We start from the raw sequence: 21,030 nt of genomic DNA, 5'->3' as shown, positions 1-21,030 counted from the left end.
CCTCAGCACCGCGTCCGAGTTCCAGTCTCTTCAGCCGTCGGCTCCAGTCCTGAGACCCCACCGGCTGTTCTTTCACTTGAAGGAAATCCGAAAATCGTTCACGGTTTCCTTCTCGGGCCATCTTACCTCGTGCTCCACCAACCTTTTCGGGAAGGCACAAGTCGCGGTCGCCTTTCGGCTCCGCACCTGCCCTGCCGTACGTTAGAGGAGAGAAAAGACCAAGAACGACCTGAGGGGAAAAAAGTCAACATCAAGAGGAGGCAACTACGAGAACCCCCATGGCCATGGACACAGGTTCTACGAGCTTCGCCGCTCGTAGACAAGCGACGCAGGCCCTGCCTCCTTTTCATCTTCCGTCAACAACTCAAGATATTCCCAGTATGAGTAGACCGTCTCATCAATTCCCCTTCAGTTATCAGTCCACGCCCGTTCAATCACAATCTTCTTCTTGGCAAGCTCCCACGATGATTCCACCATCGGTCCCAGCTTCTTCCTCCTCCGCAACCTCAAACACCCAACACTCTCCACACACCGCCAGCTCCGGTCTAACATCGCCTTCAGGAGTGACAGGTGAAGGGCTCAGCCCGCTTTCCTCCGGCGTAAACACCACCAGCTCCCAGAGCTCTCAGTACTACTCTGGCTCGTGGCCGACTCCCCAAGCCCACGGCTCTTATCAACTCAGCTCGGGGACGCCTCAAAGCATCGCTCAACAATCCCCCTACGCCTCGAGGTCAAGCACCTACGAACAGCAATCTCCGTTGGCTTACTCGAGAACCTCGCAGTCTCCAGCCACCGGCGGCGAAGGTCTCCCAGCACCCTCCTACAACAACAGCCACCAGCCTTTCCAGAATGCCTATTCTCAAGCAGGAGCAGGGTCTACTCCAGTTAGTCTGCCTTCCCAGGCGCCTCAAACGGCGCAACCCGGCATCCTCAACTCCCAGACTCCGGTCTCAACGCAGCCTGCGACCCCTGGCGGTGTTCCTTCGCATGTTGACTCGTATATGCAGTCCCGACCATCAGCTCCACAGTCCTACTACGCCGCGTCCTCTGCTCCTCAGCAGCCTGGATACCACAGCTACACGTCGCCAAACGCGCCTTCCCCGACGACTGCAGCTGGGCCGCCAAGGGGACTTGCTTCTCTTCATAACCCCTCCGGCATGGCTCCGCCTTACCAACGGTACACCTACAATGTCTCCCCGATGGGAGGACCCATCATGTCCAACCTCGGTGCACCAGGTCATCAGATGTCTCTGGTCCCGGGAATGGGTGTTCCTACATACGGGCATCACTTGGGGGCTTCCATGTACGGTGCCCATGGCGGCCAGCCGAACCCTCAAACCGAGCGTCCGTTCAAGTGCGACCAATGCCCGCAGTCTTTCAACAGAAACCACGATCTGAAGAGGCATAAGCGAATCCACTTGGCCGTCAAGCCTTTTCCCTGTAACTTCTGCGACAAGAGCTTTTCGCGAAAGGATGCTCTGAAGGTAAGCTTATTCTCTCCGCGGGCGATATCTGTCGCGTAAATTAAATGCTAACGGGGTGAATTACAGAGACACCGACTCGTCAAGGGCTGTGGAAACAAAGAGACAGATGCTTCCAACGAGACCAACCGCCGTTCCCCCCCGGATAACTCTGACGACGGAACCCCTCCAGTGAAGCGAGAGTGAAGAACTGATGCGCAGCACACCGGTGCTTTATCAAAACATCGGCCATATCTCGAGATCCAGATCGATTTTTCAAGCAACTGAAAAAAGTACCTGCCCCGTGAGGCGTTGACGCACCGAACTTTGGGTGGAGAAGAGGACAGCCCATCACGTTCAGGACCGCTGGGGTCATGGTTCTCAAGACAGTTGGAGAGACTCGTTTGAGCGTCTCAGAGACGAGTGTGAAATTGCTACGAGATCAGAACGAAACGCGAGCTTTGCTGGAACCTTTCCTAATTGTATTTGGGCCATTGCCAACACCACGGCAACTAATTGGAGCACGGTTATCCGGGTTATAGATGGGATGCTTGGGATTCTTTCGTCGGTTTACATGGACACGGAACTCTCGGCGGCGAACGGATTGCGACATGAGAAACCGAGCGATTACAAACTGGAAAACGGATTCACGGGACAACTACAAGGGACAACGGGGTATAATGACTGGGTTCGTCATGGTCACGGACAACGGCGCCTGGGATCTCGTGCAGGGCCCGGCAAAATTTTTACAGGACGGAGTTCGATCGTGGCGAGGTACGAGATGGGTTCGGAATGCGGTTCGGAATTGCTTTAGGAGATACCACATAGGGGATGGAGTTTCCAAAACTCTCTTGTACAAGTATCTTAGTGTTAGGAAATAGACCCGGTCTTACGGGTAAAATGGTGTCATTGGGAACAACAATCTTTTTTTGCCGCTCATCGAAGAGTGCGAGATGCGTCACCGGGGAACACCAGGTTTCTCAAAATTCGACAACGTGACCCCATGATGCCTGGATTGTGGATAGCATTTGCGGAAAGTCGCATCGTGATTCAACATTTGCCCCGGGATGACACATTGCCTCGGAAACCTTCGGGGTATTAAAGCTTAAAATGTGGAAGTTATGCGTAATTCAACCTCATCGCCATGGGCCTTGAGGACGCGGATGGCGGCGGGGGTTTAAAGTGTGGAAAACCGGGATGTCGTGATCGTCACCTCACGGTCTCCGAGGTACGGACAACGGGAGGATGATGACAGCTTAAGGTGTGGCAACACCGGGTGGCGTGTGGTGACTGTTCTCTTCCATTATACTTTGAATTTTGAGAATTCGATGAGCAACACACACACACACACCCATCCGTGTTGGAAGGAACTTCATCCTCGGGCCCGAAGAGACCTTGATACTTCTATTGATTGTGCAGGGCAGAAAGTTCCCTAGTGATTAGGACCTTTTAGGACTCTGCATGGTAGCATGATCACCACCAGGTGGGCCTGCGGTGCTGAGGTTGAAGCAGCGTAGGTATCGCGCGATCTGACCGGAACCGAACTCGTCGAGATTTTCACGAGCTACAGAATACCAGTCACCAGCATTATCCACTCAACCGCAGCTCTAGACAGAAAGGTTCACAGCAATAAAACGACCCCCACGAGAAGAAAAGGAGGTTAACTTCGCATGTCCCCCCCCCCTAAACTAGTAACCATCGTGACGCGCAGGAAAGATCGACTATATTGGATTGGAAAGTCTCCGGGTTGCGCTCCCACCCTCCCCTCCTTTCATCTGATCTAGACCCAGAAGGCTAGCAAAAGTCTGTTTAGTTGACATGTCGGACCGGACGGACGGTTCGCTCGGTGACAGGACGAACTGGAGCGCGAAGGAAGGATGAGGAGGAGTAAATCGGACGATGAGGGAAAAGCTTGCGTTTGCTTGCATTGGCTCTCCTGCGCTCCGCCCCTCCGTTTTCTGCCAACTTATTTCTCTGCAGGTTGCCTAGGGTGAGTTTTTAGATCGGATGATAGGGCCAGGGAACAAACCGACGAACCGACAAAGCGACATGGAGGATGACGGGGGGCCGTTCAGACTCTCTTGCCTTTGCCGTATCCGGCGCATGTCTCCCCTTTTTTTTAATAATGCTTCGTATGCTTCTCCCCCGCAAGAAGTAGGTCGTCCAGGTGTGCTTTTCGCGTCGATAAAAGTCTATATCGCGACCTTGTGAGGTGTATATTACTCACACCTTGGGGGTGCTTGGAGGCCTTGCACAGCCCGTGACTACAGCCGTTCCACGGCGGCGGATGAACACACGCCATCGTGGCTGCAACTAAGGTGTGGTGGTTTGGCGCGGAGAGGGCTTGATGCAACTCAAGGTTGCAGAGGGCTTTTCTCTCGTGCTGCTGCTGCCACAGGGAAACGCATACACGGGGTCGTGACGCCCCTTGCATCGGTTACATGCGGCTGCGAGTCACCATGATTCAACGATTTTTACTGAATTTTCCTTTGCATCCTGCGCCGATAGACTGGAGTAAATAAATGCCGCAGAATGAGGCTCGTCCGAAAAGATGCGATTTGCTGGAGCTGAGAAAAGACCTGCGCGTTCCAGATACCTCAAACTGCCTTCGGGGGCCACCCTCCCGGCAGAAACAAAGCCAGAAGCTTGTGAGGAGGTGAGGTGAGGGGTGCGTGGGTGCGTGGCGGCGAAGGCGAGACGGTAGGCTGGAAGCTGAACCAGACCTGAGGTGAGCTGAGACATACTCACGCGGAGGAAGAGAAGAATGGCGGCGCCTTGGGGACCAGTCCACGAAGACGCAACATCCAAAGCGAGGACGGAGAGACGCCTCCCACCCAGCGGGCTTCTAGCCTGTCCCTCCCCTCTCCTCTCCTCTCCCCTCTCCTCCCCTTTTTCTCGGGATTGGTGGCATGTTGGCGGCATCACTAGTGATGGAGCTAGGGGAAGCCACGCCATCTGTGCACGAGGGGGCTCGAAGAGTCCGTCGCCCAAATGCAGCCAGATGGATAGGCGTTGTCGCCATTGATCTCTGACGGTCCCTCCCATCAAAAGCTAAAATGGCGTGGGGCTGTAGTGTTTGCCTTGCTACCCGGAGAGTTGGTGGGGGAGTGGCCAGGCGAGAACTCGACGAGGGCAACCGCGTCCGCTGCTTTTCGTCCTTTGTCATACGCAGACTGCTTCACAAGGTGGGAAGACACTGCAGGCCTGGAGGAGACATCCTCTTCCGTTCTGCTCAGCTGGTGTCCGAATCTGCGGTGTCGCATATGCGCGCGGTCTTGGCGAGGAGACACATGTCGTGAGCTCTTCCAGTAAGAGCAGGATTCACAGGAATGGCCGGCCGTTGGCCTCTCGGTCTTCCTTTTGGAAATGAAGCTCATCCACCAGCGCCGTGGCGGCCGGTATTTGCGAACGTTCCTCAAGCTCTTTCTCGTTTCTTCTTCACATTCTTCAACTCGGCGTGGCATAAGCCCTGAGTGCCACGTCGGTCGTTGGGAGTTAAGAAAAATGCGGGAGACGTAAAGCCAGGACGCCTATGGCTCAAAGGATACTGTACTAATGACAGGAGGAAGAAGGTGTGGACGGCATCCAGCTGTTGGCAGGGGGTTGGACAATGCAGGTGCCGCTGACATGCGAGGCGTGCCTCGAGGGTGCTATTCGTACCCATCAGCGTTCTTGGAGGGGGGCACCAAAGCACGTCGTCATGCTGCTCGGAGTGCCATATTGAGGCTAGCGGCCACTCAGTGCGGCAGCGGCTGAACGCCCGGATGCGGGATTGGGGGACTCCATGGAGATCTCACGCAATTACGCGCTGCCTTTGGTCCCCACCAATCTGACCTCCTTCAAATCCAGAGTCAGCAAACAGGATATGGCTGGCCTGATCAGCTGGGTTGACTCTCGAGCCGACGAATTGTCTTTGAATATTCGACGGGCGAATCTCTTCATGTCTCAGCAACGCAGGCCGCACGAATGTGAAGCCCGGCGCAAACGACTGTTGCTTACGGCGGGCACCACGGCGCCCGATGCTCATGATAGAGCCCAGGGCCACTGACGAATATCCTTATCGTGAGTTCTCGTTGTGTTCCATGAATAGAAAGAAACTCGTCGCGAACTCCATCTTTGGTTTCGATCTCAGGTATGAGGCGACGAGCAAGAAGACGTCAATTTCGGAAGTAGACGGTACTAACATCTGGTCAATAGAATGTTATCTCCGGGGCTGCGAGTCCAGACGAAAATTCAGGATGTGATGTTCCGTTTGTGATAGGGCAGTGCCGAGATGCATGGCCTTGACTATGCGTCCGTCCTTGTCACTGTTGCATGACTGCTTGGCTTCCAATCCAAGTCGGTATGCTCTTTTTTGGAGAAGTACTAGAGCCCCAGCACTTGGGACAATACCCATTCGTGGAAAAGATGGCGCTCGCAGGTATGTTGCCGTTTGTGTTACCTGAAAGCCAATGTTGATATTCTCATTCAGGTGCCTCTTCCCATTGGATGGTGCTTTTCGATGATTTCGAGTTCCCGACGCTATTTCTTTGCGACAAACAACGACCAAAGAGTTTACACAGCTTGATTTGAAGGTCTCCGTAGGATTATATTGCAATGTAGTCGGCAAGGTAATGGCATGTCGAGATATCTCCTTCAGAGCCATGGTATTCAGCACATGCAGCCGAGGGCCGCCATGAGCTTTGTCCGTGCCAGTCACGTGCCTTTTGCCCATATTCTCCCGACTTCTCGGCTTCGTACGGCGGGCTGGACGACAGAAGATGGCTACTTTCGTCGACCAGAACAAGGACGTCACCGCGTTCTGCCTGATGCTGGACGGCTGTCACCGGTGGCGAGGCTGGTTTCGCATCCAGAGCATCCCTAAGCAGGGTTGGGAGTGTGATAAATTGATTGGACAGTCAATAACGCCGGTCGCCGCGAATCGGGCTGGCGATATGAGATCAGCGACGATTGCAATCAGAACCAGGACATCCGTTGCAAGTCGTCGAAATAGACTCGGCAAGCTGCCTTGCCCGCCCCTTGATCCCAGCCCCACGGTTTAGGTTGGATGCAGATGGGGATGTGATGGCCTGTGTCCCCGTCTTTGGCCAACCAAGACTTCATCCACCCGCTTCCTGTGGATAGCGCCGCGGGTTGATGCAGATCGTTCCCCATGCCTAAAAGGTGCGGACCAGCGCCGCCCCAATGGCCGGCGTGGGGACTGTCTTGTTCGGGGCTGTCGAGGGCTGAATGAGAGAGGGGATGGCCTCACCGGAAGGAAAATGCCAAATGGCAGGCCGCAAACTCTTTTTGAACATTCGCTGGTCTCCCTCAGCAAACATTGTTGGCTTTGAAGCGACACAAACCACAAAGACTGCCAACTTCGGCGAGGTGCTGCTCTGAGGCACCAAGTGAATTCAGGTGTCCAACGTTGCATTGGAGCCGGGTCAATCACCACCGGGCTCCCCTGTCGATTTGACAGTCGTGTGCTTTTCACACTCCATCCCGGCTAACGAACGATTCGATCGTTGAGAATGACCCGACCACTCGAAGTTTTAGTTCGCTTTCCCCCGGATCCGATAAAAATACTCCGGCGACGATCGGCGGGTAACTATAGCCCGAGTCTTCCGCCGGATCTTCCGCCGATCGGGTCCCACATAAGACCCGTTGACCGGCTGCAAGCACATGATGGTCTACTTTGCTGCCGGTTATCGGGGTTGGTTCTTAACTGTTCCGTCTTCTTTGGCGAAACCGAGTTACGCGTGCCATCGGGGGAATATTGAGGGGGACAGAGGATTGTTTTCCATGCTGTTGCGGCTAAAAGTTGAGTCCGACTCTCTTCTGGACACCGGCCTTTGAGAAGTACTGCATAGTATTCCCGGCGGCATTTTCGGCGAAGCACTTGGCGATTATATCGCAGTCCCGGCGCAAACTTTCCAGACATAGTTCTGGGGTATTTCGATCCGAAAATGCTCAGGAGCTTGCCGTCGTCGTCAGTCCAATGCTGGCGTATGGCGTGGGAGACTGTGATTCGCCAAGACCAGCATACGCCCCCAGCAAGGGACGAGTCGGAAGGAACTCTATGAGTGAGTTTGGACGGATATTGGCGTTTGATGTGGAAGCTGACGATTCCGACTTTAGTTGACACTGATCCTGCGTCAAGTAGCGTTTGTCGTTGGCCGTCCCACGCCAGCCTTCAATTTGTGTCAGTAGGAGGACACCAGTTGGTTTGCGCTTTTGAAGCCTGGGTATGGAAGACATGCTGCGGGTGATTCAATGATTCCGATGACGAGTATGGTTCGAAGATGGCTCAGGGAAGCCCGTAGAGTTAGCTAACAAAAAGGGGTTTGAGTGCTGTTGTTGTGGACAATATCTCGCGAGCCGCTTTCGAAGCTGGTCGTCTGAACGCTGTAGTTTATCGTGAAACTTGCATATTGGTTACCCCTTTAGGTAGGTAAGAGGACGAATGAAGCACAGAATTCGGCTGAAGATTTCTCAGCCTGAAATCTCGTCCAGTCCAACGTTGACGACGTGGACGGGAGATTCAGAAACGCGGCACCCAGCACGCGAGGAGTGGGGCGTGACGAAGCATCGGGGGCAATGATACGCAGGTTGGACGCCGGCTAATAGTTCTTGCCAGTGAGACCAGGAAGGGTCGACGTTCCACGGATGCGATTGGCGGATTTGTGCCAAAGCTTGGTGGTAAAAGCTTTCTGAGGTGAAGAAGAAAACGGCCGAGAATAGGTCGGTTTAGACATGATTTCGGACGAAATGCTCAGATTGACCTTAGCTTCGGGCTCGGTGACGACACATGAGACAGCGCAGCCGTCCCTTTCTGCTTCTTCGTCGCAGCCGCGAGAGCCTCTTGAGCTTGTTTCGAACAAGCGTAATGTTGCCATGAACAAGGTCCCTTTCTTTTGCCAAGGCCACGGTCCAGACGGCCGACGGACAGTTTCCAACGTGGTACGCGGTCCCTCGTTGGAAGGGGGCCTATTTGAGTTCTGTCAGGCCCGGGGTTGGCTTGGTTTGTCTGATTCGGTCACCCATGTTTGTGTCGCCAGTTGGTTCAGAAACACGGAGTTGTGGGCTATTTCTGGAAGGCGAGGCATTTGGTCCCTCACGACGATACCGGCTAGGAGATGGCGGTTGCGGTCGCGGTCGCCGCAGCGGCGAAGTCATGGCCAAGAAACCAGTCGGCAAAGACCTCGTGTACCGTTCGGCCCAGTAGTGGTATTGCTTATTTTCGTCTCGTAAATCGTCAGAGGTTCGTGTGAAATGATGAGATAGACTAGGGCCAAAAAAGCGGGAGGAAGAAGCAGAAAAAGCTGATGTCGACACGGCAAATGAGCAGGTTGTTTGAGGCCAGGAAAGACGGAGGTTAGAGTTGAGGGGTCACTCGATGTGAAAATTGTTAGGGAGAGCAGGTATCGGTACTTGCTGCTGCTCTCGGCGGGGCGAAGCTTAGTGGCCACAACAGCCAATTAAAGATGGGAAGGTCGGGACCGTCGCTTACTATCCGTCCTTGGCGTTGTCGCAAACCCCACCAATGCGCATGTTTCCCAAGGGTCTGTCCCTGGGTCGCAGTAACGACACTTCCAACCTGCCTTATCGACATCACAGCGTCAATCCTGCTGTTTTCTGCTAACGACATATTAGACCACGCTGTGGCCTGCCGTCAGTATCACCTGGGGTCATCCAGGTTCCATGGCTGACCGGCAGGAGTAGCAAAAAGTCGCATCTGCCCGTCTCCAACATCTTGGCACGAGCCAAGTCACTTGCCGTTAATGCAGAACATGCTCTTGTTTCGCTGCGGCATCGCGAGAACTAATTCGTAACGCTCTCCCTGTTCCAAGCGTCTGAAGATCCCTCGCAAACTTTCTCGCTGTCAATCTATATCACCGTCCTCGCCGCCCAACCACGTCAACTTTCCGTCCGAAAAATCACGCCGCTCTCTTTACACGTCAAATCACGAGAACTAACATATAACTCCTCGGCCGGGACTGGAGCCTGGTTGGAATATCCGTTTCGTCACTCTCTAATACCGACCGTCCGTTTGCCTCCCGACAGCGTCGACCGCTTCGCCCCTTCGAACCGAACCGCACCGCCGCGATGGACAGCTATTTGATGGCAAGGCACGGTGGTGATGACCACGGGGCGGCAGGAACAGCTACCCAGGCTGACACCATGCCCGGCATGGACATGAGCGGATCTGGCGGCATGGCAATGAACGACAGCCACGGTTCGAGCAGCATGAGCATGATGATGATGACCATCTTCCAAACCAACATCAAGACTCCGCTCTACACCGAGAACTGGACCCCGAACAGCGTTGGCACCTACGCTGCCACTTGCATCTTCCTCGTCTTCCTGGCCTTCGGTCTTCGCAGCATGGTCGCCCTCAAGTCTATCCAGGAGAAGCGATGGTTGGACAAGGATTTCAAGCGTCGCTACGTCAAAGTCAACGGAAAGCTCGGTATGGCTGGTCAAATGTCCCAGGACAGCATGGCCCACAAGATGGTTCTCTCGGAGAACGGAGTAGAGGAAAATGTCACAGTTGTGCAAGGACAGCACGGTATCTGGCGGCCATGGAGGTTTTCTGTCGATCCCATCCGCGCCCTCATCGACACGTCCATCGCCGGCGTTGGCTACCTCCTGTAAGTTTCCCACCCATCCACCCAAGCGAGTCGCTTTGCTAATACGCATCACAGCATGCTTGCGGTCATGACCATGAACGTCGGATATCTCCTCTCCGTTCTCGGTGGTGTTTTCTTGGGTAGTCTCGCCGTTGGCCGATTTGCGACCATGGGAGAGCATTAAGTTGTCCGAAGATTGCCTCACCACAGGGCAAAGTTTCCCCTGAATTCTTCACTCAAAGAACCAGGAAAGAATCTGTGGTGTTACGATTGCTTCTACGGAGGCAAAGAGACGATATGAACGACGGACCAATTCTGACCAGACTTCCTTCACCTTCACCAACCCCTTCTACTTGGGATTTTTTTTTCTGTGGACTCCTGTCGAGGGAATATCCAGACTTCTAGTGGCTGATGACAAGACACTCGTTGGAAGTGCTGCAAACAGCACGACTGTATATTTTTATGGCGGCCAAAGTCGCAAAGGCCGCAGCTGTAACAATAATAATGCTGTTGCGAGGTTTCGGCTCGAAGTGGCTGGTGATGTGTTTGTTAGTCGCTCCTTCCAACAAGTGATAAAGGGACAAGTAGAGGGTACGCCAGAAGCGGGGGGCTGACCCGTGGCCCGTGCAGAAACCTTCTCAAACCCCCTCAGCCCATTCCTCTTGTGCTCTCTCCAACCGAGACAACACCAAGGCCAACGACCTTTTCCTTGCCGGGTCATCCATCATCTCTTGTTACATTTCATCATCACCGACCCTAGCCAACATCCAAGCCGCCTGTTCTTATCAGCTCGTTGATTTCCGTTTGCCGAACGAGGCACCAGCCACGCAGGCAAGCCACCAGCCCGCTCGTGTCCCGTTAAGCTGCCGCTAACTCTTGCTTCTTGCAGACTATACATTCAGGTGGTTTCGTGGGAGAAACGATCCGAAGGTGAACGCCAGACGCTTGTCATGAATGAGTATCGGCACATATCCGTCTTTTCAAAAAAGCCCATCTGTGTCGTCTTACAATATTTTACGCCCATCCACATGCTAAAATTCTCGCGAGTACGGATACGTTGCGATGCTTGATAAACAAGCATTCCCCTTCCACAACTTCCGAGCCTCCGAGTCGTGGAGCCGCAGGTCAACGTCACCCAAACCAGGTGCGAGCCTTACGATGGCGGTGGGATGTCCTGATTGCCGCATTTACTAAGGGCCCGCCTTCCCAGAGAGCTTGTTTCTGCTCGTTTCATCTGAACAGTCAACCAGATGGCCTCTGAAAGTTTCACAGCCCCGATGCTGCTGCTGCCATTCAAGCCATCAACTTTGGCCAATCTACGAACGAGTTCGGAAAGTTCCACGTGGCATCGAGAAAAGCATAACGTCGCTGCTATCGAATATCCCCTCTCTGCGCCTGGACTATGAGTGGCTGACCACGACATTGGTGGTGGCCGCCGCCTGCGTCGGTGTCAGAAACCGAAAGGCAAGCTGTAGAAGCGGCAGACGGCCGACAACTTGTGGCGCCGGCGTCGATATACTCACCAGTTGCGTCGCTTCTCGCGCCGTGATTGCCGGCAAGTCGCAACGGTCTGAGTTAGCCGAACCCTGGAGTCAACGATCGGCCTTGCCAGCCGGCCGTCGAACTCGAGGCAATCCAGTCAGAACACCAGACGATGGGGTTGGCGACTAGACCGAAAACGCTCTTGAAGGCTTTCACTTCGACTGAAGTTCGTGACAGCTCCCCCAAACCCGACGGACTTGATCCCGTCAAAGTAGCCAACGGCGCACAACTCCGAGCACTGTGTGGTACATGGCTTTCATCAGCGGACCTCGGGCGTATGTGGGCCTCCATCAATCCGACTCCATCTGTGTCTGTGGTCTTTGGGACGACGCAGAGTTCGCAATTGTCCGGAAAGACAAGGACATAGGCGCGAGGCTGGATTGTTAGACAAACATCAGCGAAGAACACAGCCCAACCAGCCGGTGGCCAACGCCCGGACGCCGTCTTTTCAAACGTCGGAAGACCACCGCATGATACTTCGTGTCCGACGGGCTCCGGGGAGCATTAAAGCAACTCCCGCCCGTCGTTCCTACTGGTGCGATGTCAACTTGACAGGCGAAGAAGGCTTGGGATTGTTTTATTTCAACGGTCAAAACAGAAATTGAGCCCTCCATTGTCGGTTTGTTTCCGGCGCCTCGCGGTGAGTCTGGTGAGTAATCCGACGACCTCGGCAGCGGTACGGTGTCCGGTCAAGGAGATAAGTCCTTGGGACTCGGCAGGATACACTTTTCTTTAGGCCCGATGAGTCGCGGACACCAACTCAAAGTCAACCTCTTTCTTGGACATCCTTGTTCGCGGGGCCTTGAGAATGGCCGCTGCTCCTGCTGATATTATCAAGACGTCCAGTGTCGGTTTCTGCGAAGTTTGACTGGAAGACGTCAAAACCAACCGCATCAGTGGCCGCTCTACGGCGTCGACACGTGGCGGTCATCCAGGCTGGAGATCAGCTCCAAACAATCATACCTACTGAAAAGCCACGATGGGCAAGAAGTCGCCGATAACTCCATGACAACCGTCGCGCGATTCCATCGCGAGCAAGCCCACCAAGCCCAAAGAGGCAACGAGCTGTCCCTGCATCATGTCCCAATCCAGACAAGACCTTCCCCACCAACGAGCAGCGAATCCATACCTTCACCGAAATGGAAGCAGCCGGAAACACCATCCTCGATTGCTACCCCGCTACAGAATTGCAAAAGAAAAAGCCAGACGAAGTGCTTGGGAAGCGCATGTGACACATCATGATACTGCTCGCCCCAAGTTTTTCGTCAGCATTGAAGGGCACAATCTGGCATGTGTGTGATCGACAGAGACAACCGACAGTCAAATCCGAGACCGAACAGTTGGTGCTCTTCAGCTTCTGCCCTACGCGCCACCATTGACCCCTCTACGCCGTGCCGTGCGGACGTGCATCCAGCTACCCGGGCGCTATCAGGTCCACTAACCATCGCTGGATCTCAACCACTGACAGGGCGGACGCGGTAGCCATGGCCGGGGCGCAAGCGGGCCTCCCAACCGCCGAATCACAGCCCGCCAGACGGCCAAAAGCAGCATTCGAGTCCTCAGCTGCCCTTGCATCCCGTCCGTCACCAAAAATCATCCTGCGTCGACCAAGTTCAAAAGGTCGAGCGTGGGAAGAATTGTCTTGCCTGTTCAGGAAACATGTGGCTTACACGGCAGCCATCGACTTGATCGAATCTTTGGCTGCCCATCCTCCGGACCGTCCCATTCCCACACACACACTCGCGGGTACGAATGGAGGATTGCAAACGCCGCGAAATCATACCCGACCCGTAATCGCCGTACTCGCTTTCTCACAAGCGAAACCAAGGCAGGCATGTCAGTCAGTCAGTCAATCAGTCGTCATGTCCATGTTTGCGCGTTCGCATGTGCGTGCTGCTTTGTCCGTAGTCCGACAACCCCCCAATCGATTAATACGGAAATTCCAAGGAGAAAAAAAAGAGAGCCAGGGACGCTACAAGGTACTGCTGTCTTTTGACATTTTTCTGACAGACGGCAGCACGCGAACAAATCCAGCGAAAATTTAAGAAAAATCTTAATTTTCCCCTTAACACAAGCCTAGGAACTCACAACCCTCGAGGAACAAGAAGAAGCTCAAAGTGTCTCGCATGACCCCGTTAGAGTTCATGTCACTGTCATGTCACCAGTCATGTCATGGAAGGGCAACAGACAATTCAACATGACGGAACTCAACACCCACCACACACCACCACTCCCACCACCACGCGGTCTCGCTCGCCACACCGCGTCCGCAAACGGCCAGCCGGGCAAGCCCAAGCTGAAAGGGGAGCGGGCTGGCTGGCACTGTCGACATTTTACGTGATCATACATCAATGAGAGCTGTTGTCACGCATTTCCTACAGATAGATAGCAAGGTGGGAATCAAAATAACGTGAAAAAAAGATTAGCAGCTTGTGTCAGACCCTGACTTTCTAAGAGAGACGAGTAATAAAACGCATGGTAAAAGAATCAACGGGCAAATGCAAATGCTATCATACAAAGCCAACCGGGACCCCTACGTCCCCTCCCTATCGCGTCAAGCCTTTCTTCTTCCCGTCTTGATTCCCATCCCGTCTGTCTCCTAGACTCCAGAAAAAAGAGGTAGGGGGTATTGCTTTCGTAACAAGTGTGTGTGTGCGTGCGCGTCTGTATGAAAAATAGAGATGGGGGCGGGAAAGGGACAGGACAGGACATTGTTTTGTGAATGTATTGTTGTCTTGTTGATTTGCCCAGGGCCGGGGGTATCGAAGCCGAGTCCTACGAAAGGGCCTCGGGGAAGGTTTTTTTTGTTGGAAATAGAAGGAAAAGAAAAAAAGTCGCGCGCGCATCATCTTCGGCCCATCTGATCCTCGACAATATCATCAAAGTCCATTCCAAGAGAAATGTGCCTGCCCCAGCCGTGAGAAGTCATGCCCTCATGCTGAAAACCCCCGTTCTTTCCCGCGCCAAACCTCCCCCATACCCTTTTTTCGAAAGGTAGACAACGCAAACATTTCCTCCCGCGGCATAAACGAAAGAAGAAGAAAAGAAATTGGCCAACCTTGCCATGCAATCCCACTCACGCGCGCACTCCTGAGCTCCCGTCTAGAGCCGGCGCCAAAAATTGGCCCATGGCACAAGATGTTTTTTGTGTTCAATGAGGCCGCCCCTCCTCCGCAATGCCATCCCAACTGTCGTGTGTTTCCCCATTGAGTATCCTCCATGTTGCCGTGTTCTCGTTGCATCCCCCAAGGTGTTTCCACAAGATAGCATTAAGTCTCGCTCCGTGATAAAGAACGGCGCACAGAGTTTTCCAGTCCTCATGCCAGGCCAGTTGTTGCATCCGTCCATGACCAAGAACTGTCCAAGTGCTGCATGCCGGTAACGGAATCGAAAGAGAGGGAAATCAGAGTCAAGGGAAATAAAAGAAACGTAGTGGAACGAGATGCAGCAAGTGGTAACACCGAACTGTAACGCCAAACCGCCGGAGCCTCGGATTTGAGGAACGAATGCCGACCATGCCCCCCGTGCCGATGAGCGACTTCTCCAGCATGCAGTTATCAACGAGAGATGCACTGGTCGTGAACAACTTGGCTATCATGACTGGTGCGACGTGTGCTGGGGAAGACCAGACTGCGGCATGTAGCCACCTCCCCGTTGTTGTTGCTGGACGTAGCTCTGGTACGCGAGGGCCTGGGGGTCCATGGGGTTGACGGGCATGCCGTATTGGGGAGGCATGTGGTTCTGGGGCATACCTTGACGTTGAGGAGGGAGGTGTTGTTGGGGGGGCTCTTCGGGAGAGTCAACCTGGTTTGAGTCGTCGACGCCGTTCTCGCCGCCCTGGGAGGGTTCGGGGGCATTCAGACACGCCTACATCAACAGTTAGCCCATCAAAGTCCATCTACCAATGGGAGATATGGGTGGTAGCCATACCTGGATCAAGTTCTTGCCCTCAGCCTTAGTGACGAGAGGCTGGAGTTTCGGTGTCGTGAACGTGTACACCAAGCCAGTCTCTGAGACGACAAGGAGCAAGACCTGGGTACCGGTGAGGACGGAAAGCTCGTAAGCCTAGTAACGCGTCGTGTCAGCAATTGGCCCATTGGGTCTGGCGACGAGGGTGCAGCAAGCCGGGGCGCGCGATAATGGCGGCAGGTCAGGTCGGATGCACGGGGGAATGCGACGGGTGGTTACCTTCTTCATGATGCCAGCTTTGCGCTTGGAAAAAGTGATGTGGCGACGAGACTTGTCGTTGATGAACTTGATCTCAATCTTGCGACGCTCGCGGCCGCCCTTCTCGTCGTCGTCGTCATCGTCGTCGGCGGTGCTGGGACGCTGGCGCTTGACGCCTCTGTTCTCGGCGACGTTGCCGTTGCCAACCTGCGACTCGTCGAGGTCGGCGGGAGAGGTCTGTTCGTGTTGATCGGTGATGTCGGCCATTGTGGTCTTGGTGATAGTCGGATGGTATCACGAGGCAGGTAAAGGTAAAATAAACGGTGGAGATGCTGCTTTGAGCGTGGTGCCGATTGATCTATACTTGATCTGGAGGCAAGGGCAGCTGTTGTGTGTAGCTTGGATTCTGTCGCAGAAGAAACCAGGTCGGGACGGGACGTAACCTGTATCGAGTCTGGTGCGGAGCGGTTGCAGTGGCCTTGTGGTGGTGCCTTGCGGTTGGTGGAGGGTGGTGGCAGGTGGAAGGAAGAAGTAAGGCGAGGAACGAGAACCAGAACCAGGACCAGAACCGGGTAAGGTAGGAGGAGGCAGGCAGGTGCAGGTGCGGGTGCAAGTTAGGCGGGTAGTGGTGGCAGTAAGTGGGTGGTGCGCGTAGTGCGTTTTTTTGCTGTGCCGGCCAACGGAAGCGAGGAATTTGCTGGTTTAATTTTTTTATTTGCTTTGTTTGACTTTTGGGTCTTCCGTGCCTGACAGCTGCTGGTTGCTTGTCGGGAGAGCGGACGGACGAAATTTGTTTAGGTCGGCAGTAGTCAAAGTCGACTATCTTTTTCTGACAGGCGCGCCGTGTTTTTTTTTTTTTTTTTTTTTGCCTTGGAAGGATTTGTGGTGGTGGACAAGTGTGGTGTTCGCGGTTGGAGGTGGTGGTTGCTCGCGCAAGCGTGAGCGGGTAGACCGTGGGAGAGGCTTGGCCTGACGAAACGAACTGGCTGCGGTGCGGATTATGAGCCGAGCGGGTTCGGTTTGCGGTTTGCGTGGTGTACGAATAGTTTTAGGACCTGCGGTTCTGCGGGTGCTATGTTGGTGGAGGTGGTGGGTGACGGCGCAGAAAAAGGAAAAACGCGACTCGAGGAACCTGGGACTGGGGACTTCGGGGTCGGGATTGCCTGAGCTGGGAGAACAACAAGACTTTGAGGTTCGAGGTACTGATACTCGTCCGGTTGGTGATTGTCTTGTACGGAGCCGACGAACGGGTTTGAGTTACCCCAGAAAAAAAATAGGATAAGCAGGTAGGTCCGGTAAGGTGGACAAAGAGACAGATGTTGATCTGGTCGATGGGTTGGTTGGTTCTCTATAGGTATCTTGTCGATAGAGAGAGACTTTTGGTGGTGGTCAAGCGGTTTCCCCTGCTCTCATAGAATCAAGCAACAAAAACGTCAGTTGGGGAAAGAAGCTCGCTCGATTGAGGATAAGGCAAAGGGGAACTGCGGAGTGAATGAAAAGAGGATAGTGAGGTGGTAGCACGGGCTGCGGCCACGACCAGACAGTTTAAGGGAAAACGAAAGGCGGGGGGGGGTGGCGGCCTTTGCCTCTGGGCCACTACCTTACGGAGACCTGAGAGTCGCGACGGGGGGCCCTTGGGGGAACGACCAGGGTATCGAATGCTAGCTAGGTTGTAGCGTACAGTGCGTGATACAAGATACCTCTGGCCTTTCCTTTGAAAGGGACGGCGTGGGAGGGGGTGGTGAGGGAGGGGTGTTGGCGATGGATTGATGGATGGATGGGTGGGATGGGTGGATGAAGAGTGAGAGAGAGATAAATGGTGGTGGTAGTGGTGGGAGCGGATAGGATGTGTGTATCCGTAATTTTTGTCAAGTCCTCCCTCTTGTTCCTCCATCTGACAATCTGCTACAATTTTCTCCCTCCTTCTGATCTTATCTTATCTACATAGTTACTAATAAAGTACTGCACCTTATTCGGGCAGGAGCAATTAGAAAAGATGGAAGGGGCGGATGAGTATAAGGTATAATGCTAAGCAAGAGCGAAGAGACAGATGAGGCAGGAACGATCTGGTAAGACTGCACGTCAGGACGGGACGTGAGGAAGGAACACCACAGACGTGGGTAGGCAACGGCCGGGCAGGCAAGAACTCCAAGTCGACGAGGGAAGGACCAACTTGACCGGCGACCAGGTGCAAACCGCAAGTGCAAGTGAAAGTGCAAGGTGCAGGACCAGACGACGGGAACGAACGGGGTTGGGCGAGAAGGTGAGGTGGTGTCGAAAGAGGAGAGTGGGGTCCATCCCAATGTGAATGTGACTTCCATTCCCCAGCTCCTGCTCCTGCTCCTACTCACAATCACAATCACAATCACAAGCACTCTCGAGTCTCTTCCTTCCATCATCTCATAACTACATCAACGTTTTCTCACCCCTCTCATTTCTTGCCTCAACGTCGGGCATCTCAGGTTCCCGATATTCTCTCTGGATTTCCCCCTTTTTCTTCATAAGGTCCCCTTATCTTACACACCAAACCCAGGGACCCAGATTGACGGCATTTGCTTGGAGGCGCACGCAGACTAAGGCATCGCCAAAGTATTTCTTTCTCCTCCCAGGGGCCCCCAGCAGGAAGCTGAGGTACGAAAAATGAGGAGACGTATGTTAGCACGCACTCACCTGCAGCTAAGAAGGTTTCCCCCTCAAGTGCAAGCGCAAGCAACAGCACAAGCATTTGCCAAAGTACAGAACTGCGTATCAGTATCCGTATCTCCAAATATCTGACTTGCCAACCTTACCCGCACGTATCACCTACCGCACTACCATCCACCCAGCGGCACTGCACTACCTTACCACTACCACCCGCATCGCCAAGGCATCTCGTCTTCTTCACCTACCGCAACCCTCTTCTACAGTTTGCCAGTACATTGGTCCTCATCCATGTCCTCGGTTCATCATTCCTGCGTGCCGTCAAGTTGGATGGGCTTAAATCAAGCAATGCCATGTCATCTTCGTACTGGCGCAAGGTGTCTCCCGTCACCTTAACTCCGCCCACGCAGTAGTCCTAAACCCCTAGCGCAGCCCAAGTTGCTGTCCCCCGTCGCCGGTAGGCGCCAATCGATGGCCTGGCCTGCCAAATTGGCACAATTAGGTTGCGTCCCGCCCTGGCCGTGGGGCATATCGGTCAGGACGCGGCCGACCGAACCAGACCAGCGCGGCCCTGGGCTGGAGACTGGAGTCCTCACTGCTGAATGCTCTGTATTCGTACGAATACTGAGAATCGGACACGGGTTTCTGGGCGTCTCCCACGCTCACGGTCCATGCCTTGTCGTCGTCGTTGTTTTCGCACTCATGACTTGACTCTCTCTTGTCTCACCGACGCGCACAGGTAGGGCGACCATTCATACTACGTACACCTGCAGATACGGCTGCGAAGTATTGCATGTCTGTCTGTACGCTTGGATTCAGACCGTAACCGCATTTCCAGGGTCATCTATGTCACGTACGGCGATAGTAGACATTTTCCAGAAAAGGGGGCGCGCAAGAACGGTACGACCATCGCGATGGACAAGGGCTCGTTGGTTTGGCGTGTTGAATCTTTCTTTCCCCCTCCTCATGGCCCAGGGAGTCAAGCTCAACATGAGGACCGTGTGCAGGAAACGTACCTGACTTGTCCGGTTTGGGATCTGTTCCCTGTGTCTCGAAAGGCTGTTTTCCTCGAGTACCGAGCTAACGCAAGGCAGAGGGCAGACGTCGAGTCGACGTCTTGCCAGAAACTAGAACATTCACACCGGTGCTGTCAAAGCCTTCTTTCTGGCTTCTCTTGCTTGCGGTCTAATACTTGGTGCCTTTTTTTGCTTTTGGCTTTGGCTTTGGCCGCCACGCGATCGTCCAGACCCGCGCCCGCTTCCTGTCGTTGACTTTGTCTGGGAGCCGGTCCCTGTAGGCTGTCGATATGGATGAGCATGTCGGTCATGTCAGCAAGTACTCCACGACTCCAACCACCGGTTCTCTGTGTCTCGCACTCAGTCCGGCCCCTCAATTTTAGCTCCCCCATCCCAGGGCCAGTCTGTATGTCTCTACCAGTGGCATCCATGGGAAATAAGCGATCGCGGTATGGATACAGTGTAACACAGTACGCGGCATGACGACTCGCAAACAGTGGTCATAGCATTGCTCCTGGAAGGGGGAAGGGTTGTTGCGGCTTCAAGGGCATGAGATTCAGAGAGGAAATCGGAGGAGACCAACAACTGCGAGGGAAAAAATCTCCATCCAAAGAAAATGACCGAACCACTCTGGGGGACCCTCTTTTGGCCTCGACTTCGAGAGACACGAGAACCACGCACAATATTGACTGAACGCGCCAACGAATAATTAATGATTCCTGGGCTTTGTGGGGCCAGATGGCGCCTGGTTGATTGGGATCATGGGGGAATGAGTGATCGGGAAAGCGCCCAGTGCGACGAGTGTGCAAGGTACAAGATTGTCCCCCTGCTGCTTACCGCGACTAGCGGTATCGACGACCTCGGCTTGTCATGGTCTGCCATCGGTTTCTTCCAGTCATCCAATGGCCACTTCGGTTGGCTGTTTTCAGCTGAAGAGGATGCCTAGGTCGACAGATAGCCGTTTTCTTGTGCCAAATTATCACGCCTCCCCGGTAGGCTTGTTGGATCACGGTCTGCGCGTAAAGCTTCCGGGCGGCCCTGGGTGCAGTCGGCGAGCACCACCCACAAAGGAACGGCTTGGACGTCGGCTTGTTGGACTGCCCTGCATTGCAGCGCGCGTTGCTTTCTGGTACGTATCCTGCACAGCGTTCTGGAGACGGGAGTGTGTGGAACACTGCGACGCTGGTGTTTGGCCTGGAGCGTCTGGCATCTGCTTGGTAACTCGAGGGATCCAAGAGGGTGTAGGGGTGGTCCTAGGTGCCGCCAGGAAGCTGATTTCCTGGTTTGGAGAGCTCTTCTCATCTGCGCCCATACTCGGAGTAGCGCTCTAGAAACCTGCCTCAATCAGCTGTGGCATGTCATCCGCATGGGGCAATTTGCTCACGGTAGCGTGGCAGCCGGCGCAAGTAAAGCACTCAACGACACCCGCAAGCAAGTCAGCGCAAAACGCAAAGTGCAACTTGCATCGGCCGAGAAAAGTCATGTCCTGTCGCGCATCTTAGCCTGCTCGGGTCCGCACGACATGCTCCCCCAGCAATCATCAGATTTTGCTCCGTTGATGTGCAGAGACTATCGATGTTGACCTGCAACAGA

General features: G+C 54.2%; 3 protein-coding genes across 3 annotated transcripts; 2 read left to right on the top strand and 1 right to left on the bottom strand.

Annotated features, from left to right (window-relative positions):
* Positions 1-464: 464 nt before the first annotated feature.
* CkaCkLH20_02905 (uncharacterized protein) lies at positions 465-1,667 on the top strand (the record flags this gene model as incomplete). The annotated part of the gene is made up of 2 exons (XM_038885624.1): positions 465-1,484; positions 1,551-1,667. The coding sequence occupies 2 exons, from the start codon at positions 465-467 to the stop codon at positions 1,665-1,667; spliced, it is 1,137 nt and encodes a 378-aa protein (XP_038748823.1).
* Positions 1,668-9,548: 7,881 nt separating this feature from the next.
* CkaCkLH20_02904 (ctr copper transporter) lies at positions 9,549-10,256 on the top strand (the record flags this gene model as incomplete). Its single annotated transcript, XM_038885623.1, has 2 exons — positions 9,549-10,093; positions 10,148-10,256. The coding sequence occupies 2 exons, from the start codon at positions 9,549-9,551 to the stop codon at positions 10,254-10,256; spliced, it is 654 nt and encodes a 217-aa protein (XP_038748822.1).
* A 4,952-nt stretch (positions 10,257-15,208) lies between these two features.
* Positions 15,209-16,048, bottom strand: CkaCkLH20_02903 (putative SRF-type transcription factor; the record flags this gene model as incomplete). The annotated part of the gene is made up of 3 exons (XM_038885622.1): positions 15,209-15,481; positions 15,545-15,679; positions 15,803-16,048. 3 exons carry the CDS (start codon positions 16,046-16,048, stop codon positions 15,209-15,211), a joined length of 654 nt encoding a protein of 217 aa, XP_038748821.1.
* Positions 16,049-21,030: the final 4,982 nt, after the last annotated feature.

Source organism: Colletotrichum karsti (assembly GCF_011947395.1).
Source record: "Colletotrichum karsti strain CkLH20 chromosome Unknown Scaffold7, whole genome shotgun sequence".
Lineage (NCBI taxonomy): Eukaryota > Fungi > Ascomycota > Sordariomycetes > Glomerellales > Glomerellaceae > Colletotrichum > Colletotrichum karsti.
This window is presented reverse-complemented; position numbering and strand designations above follow the sequence as displayed.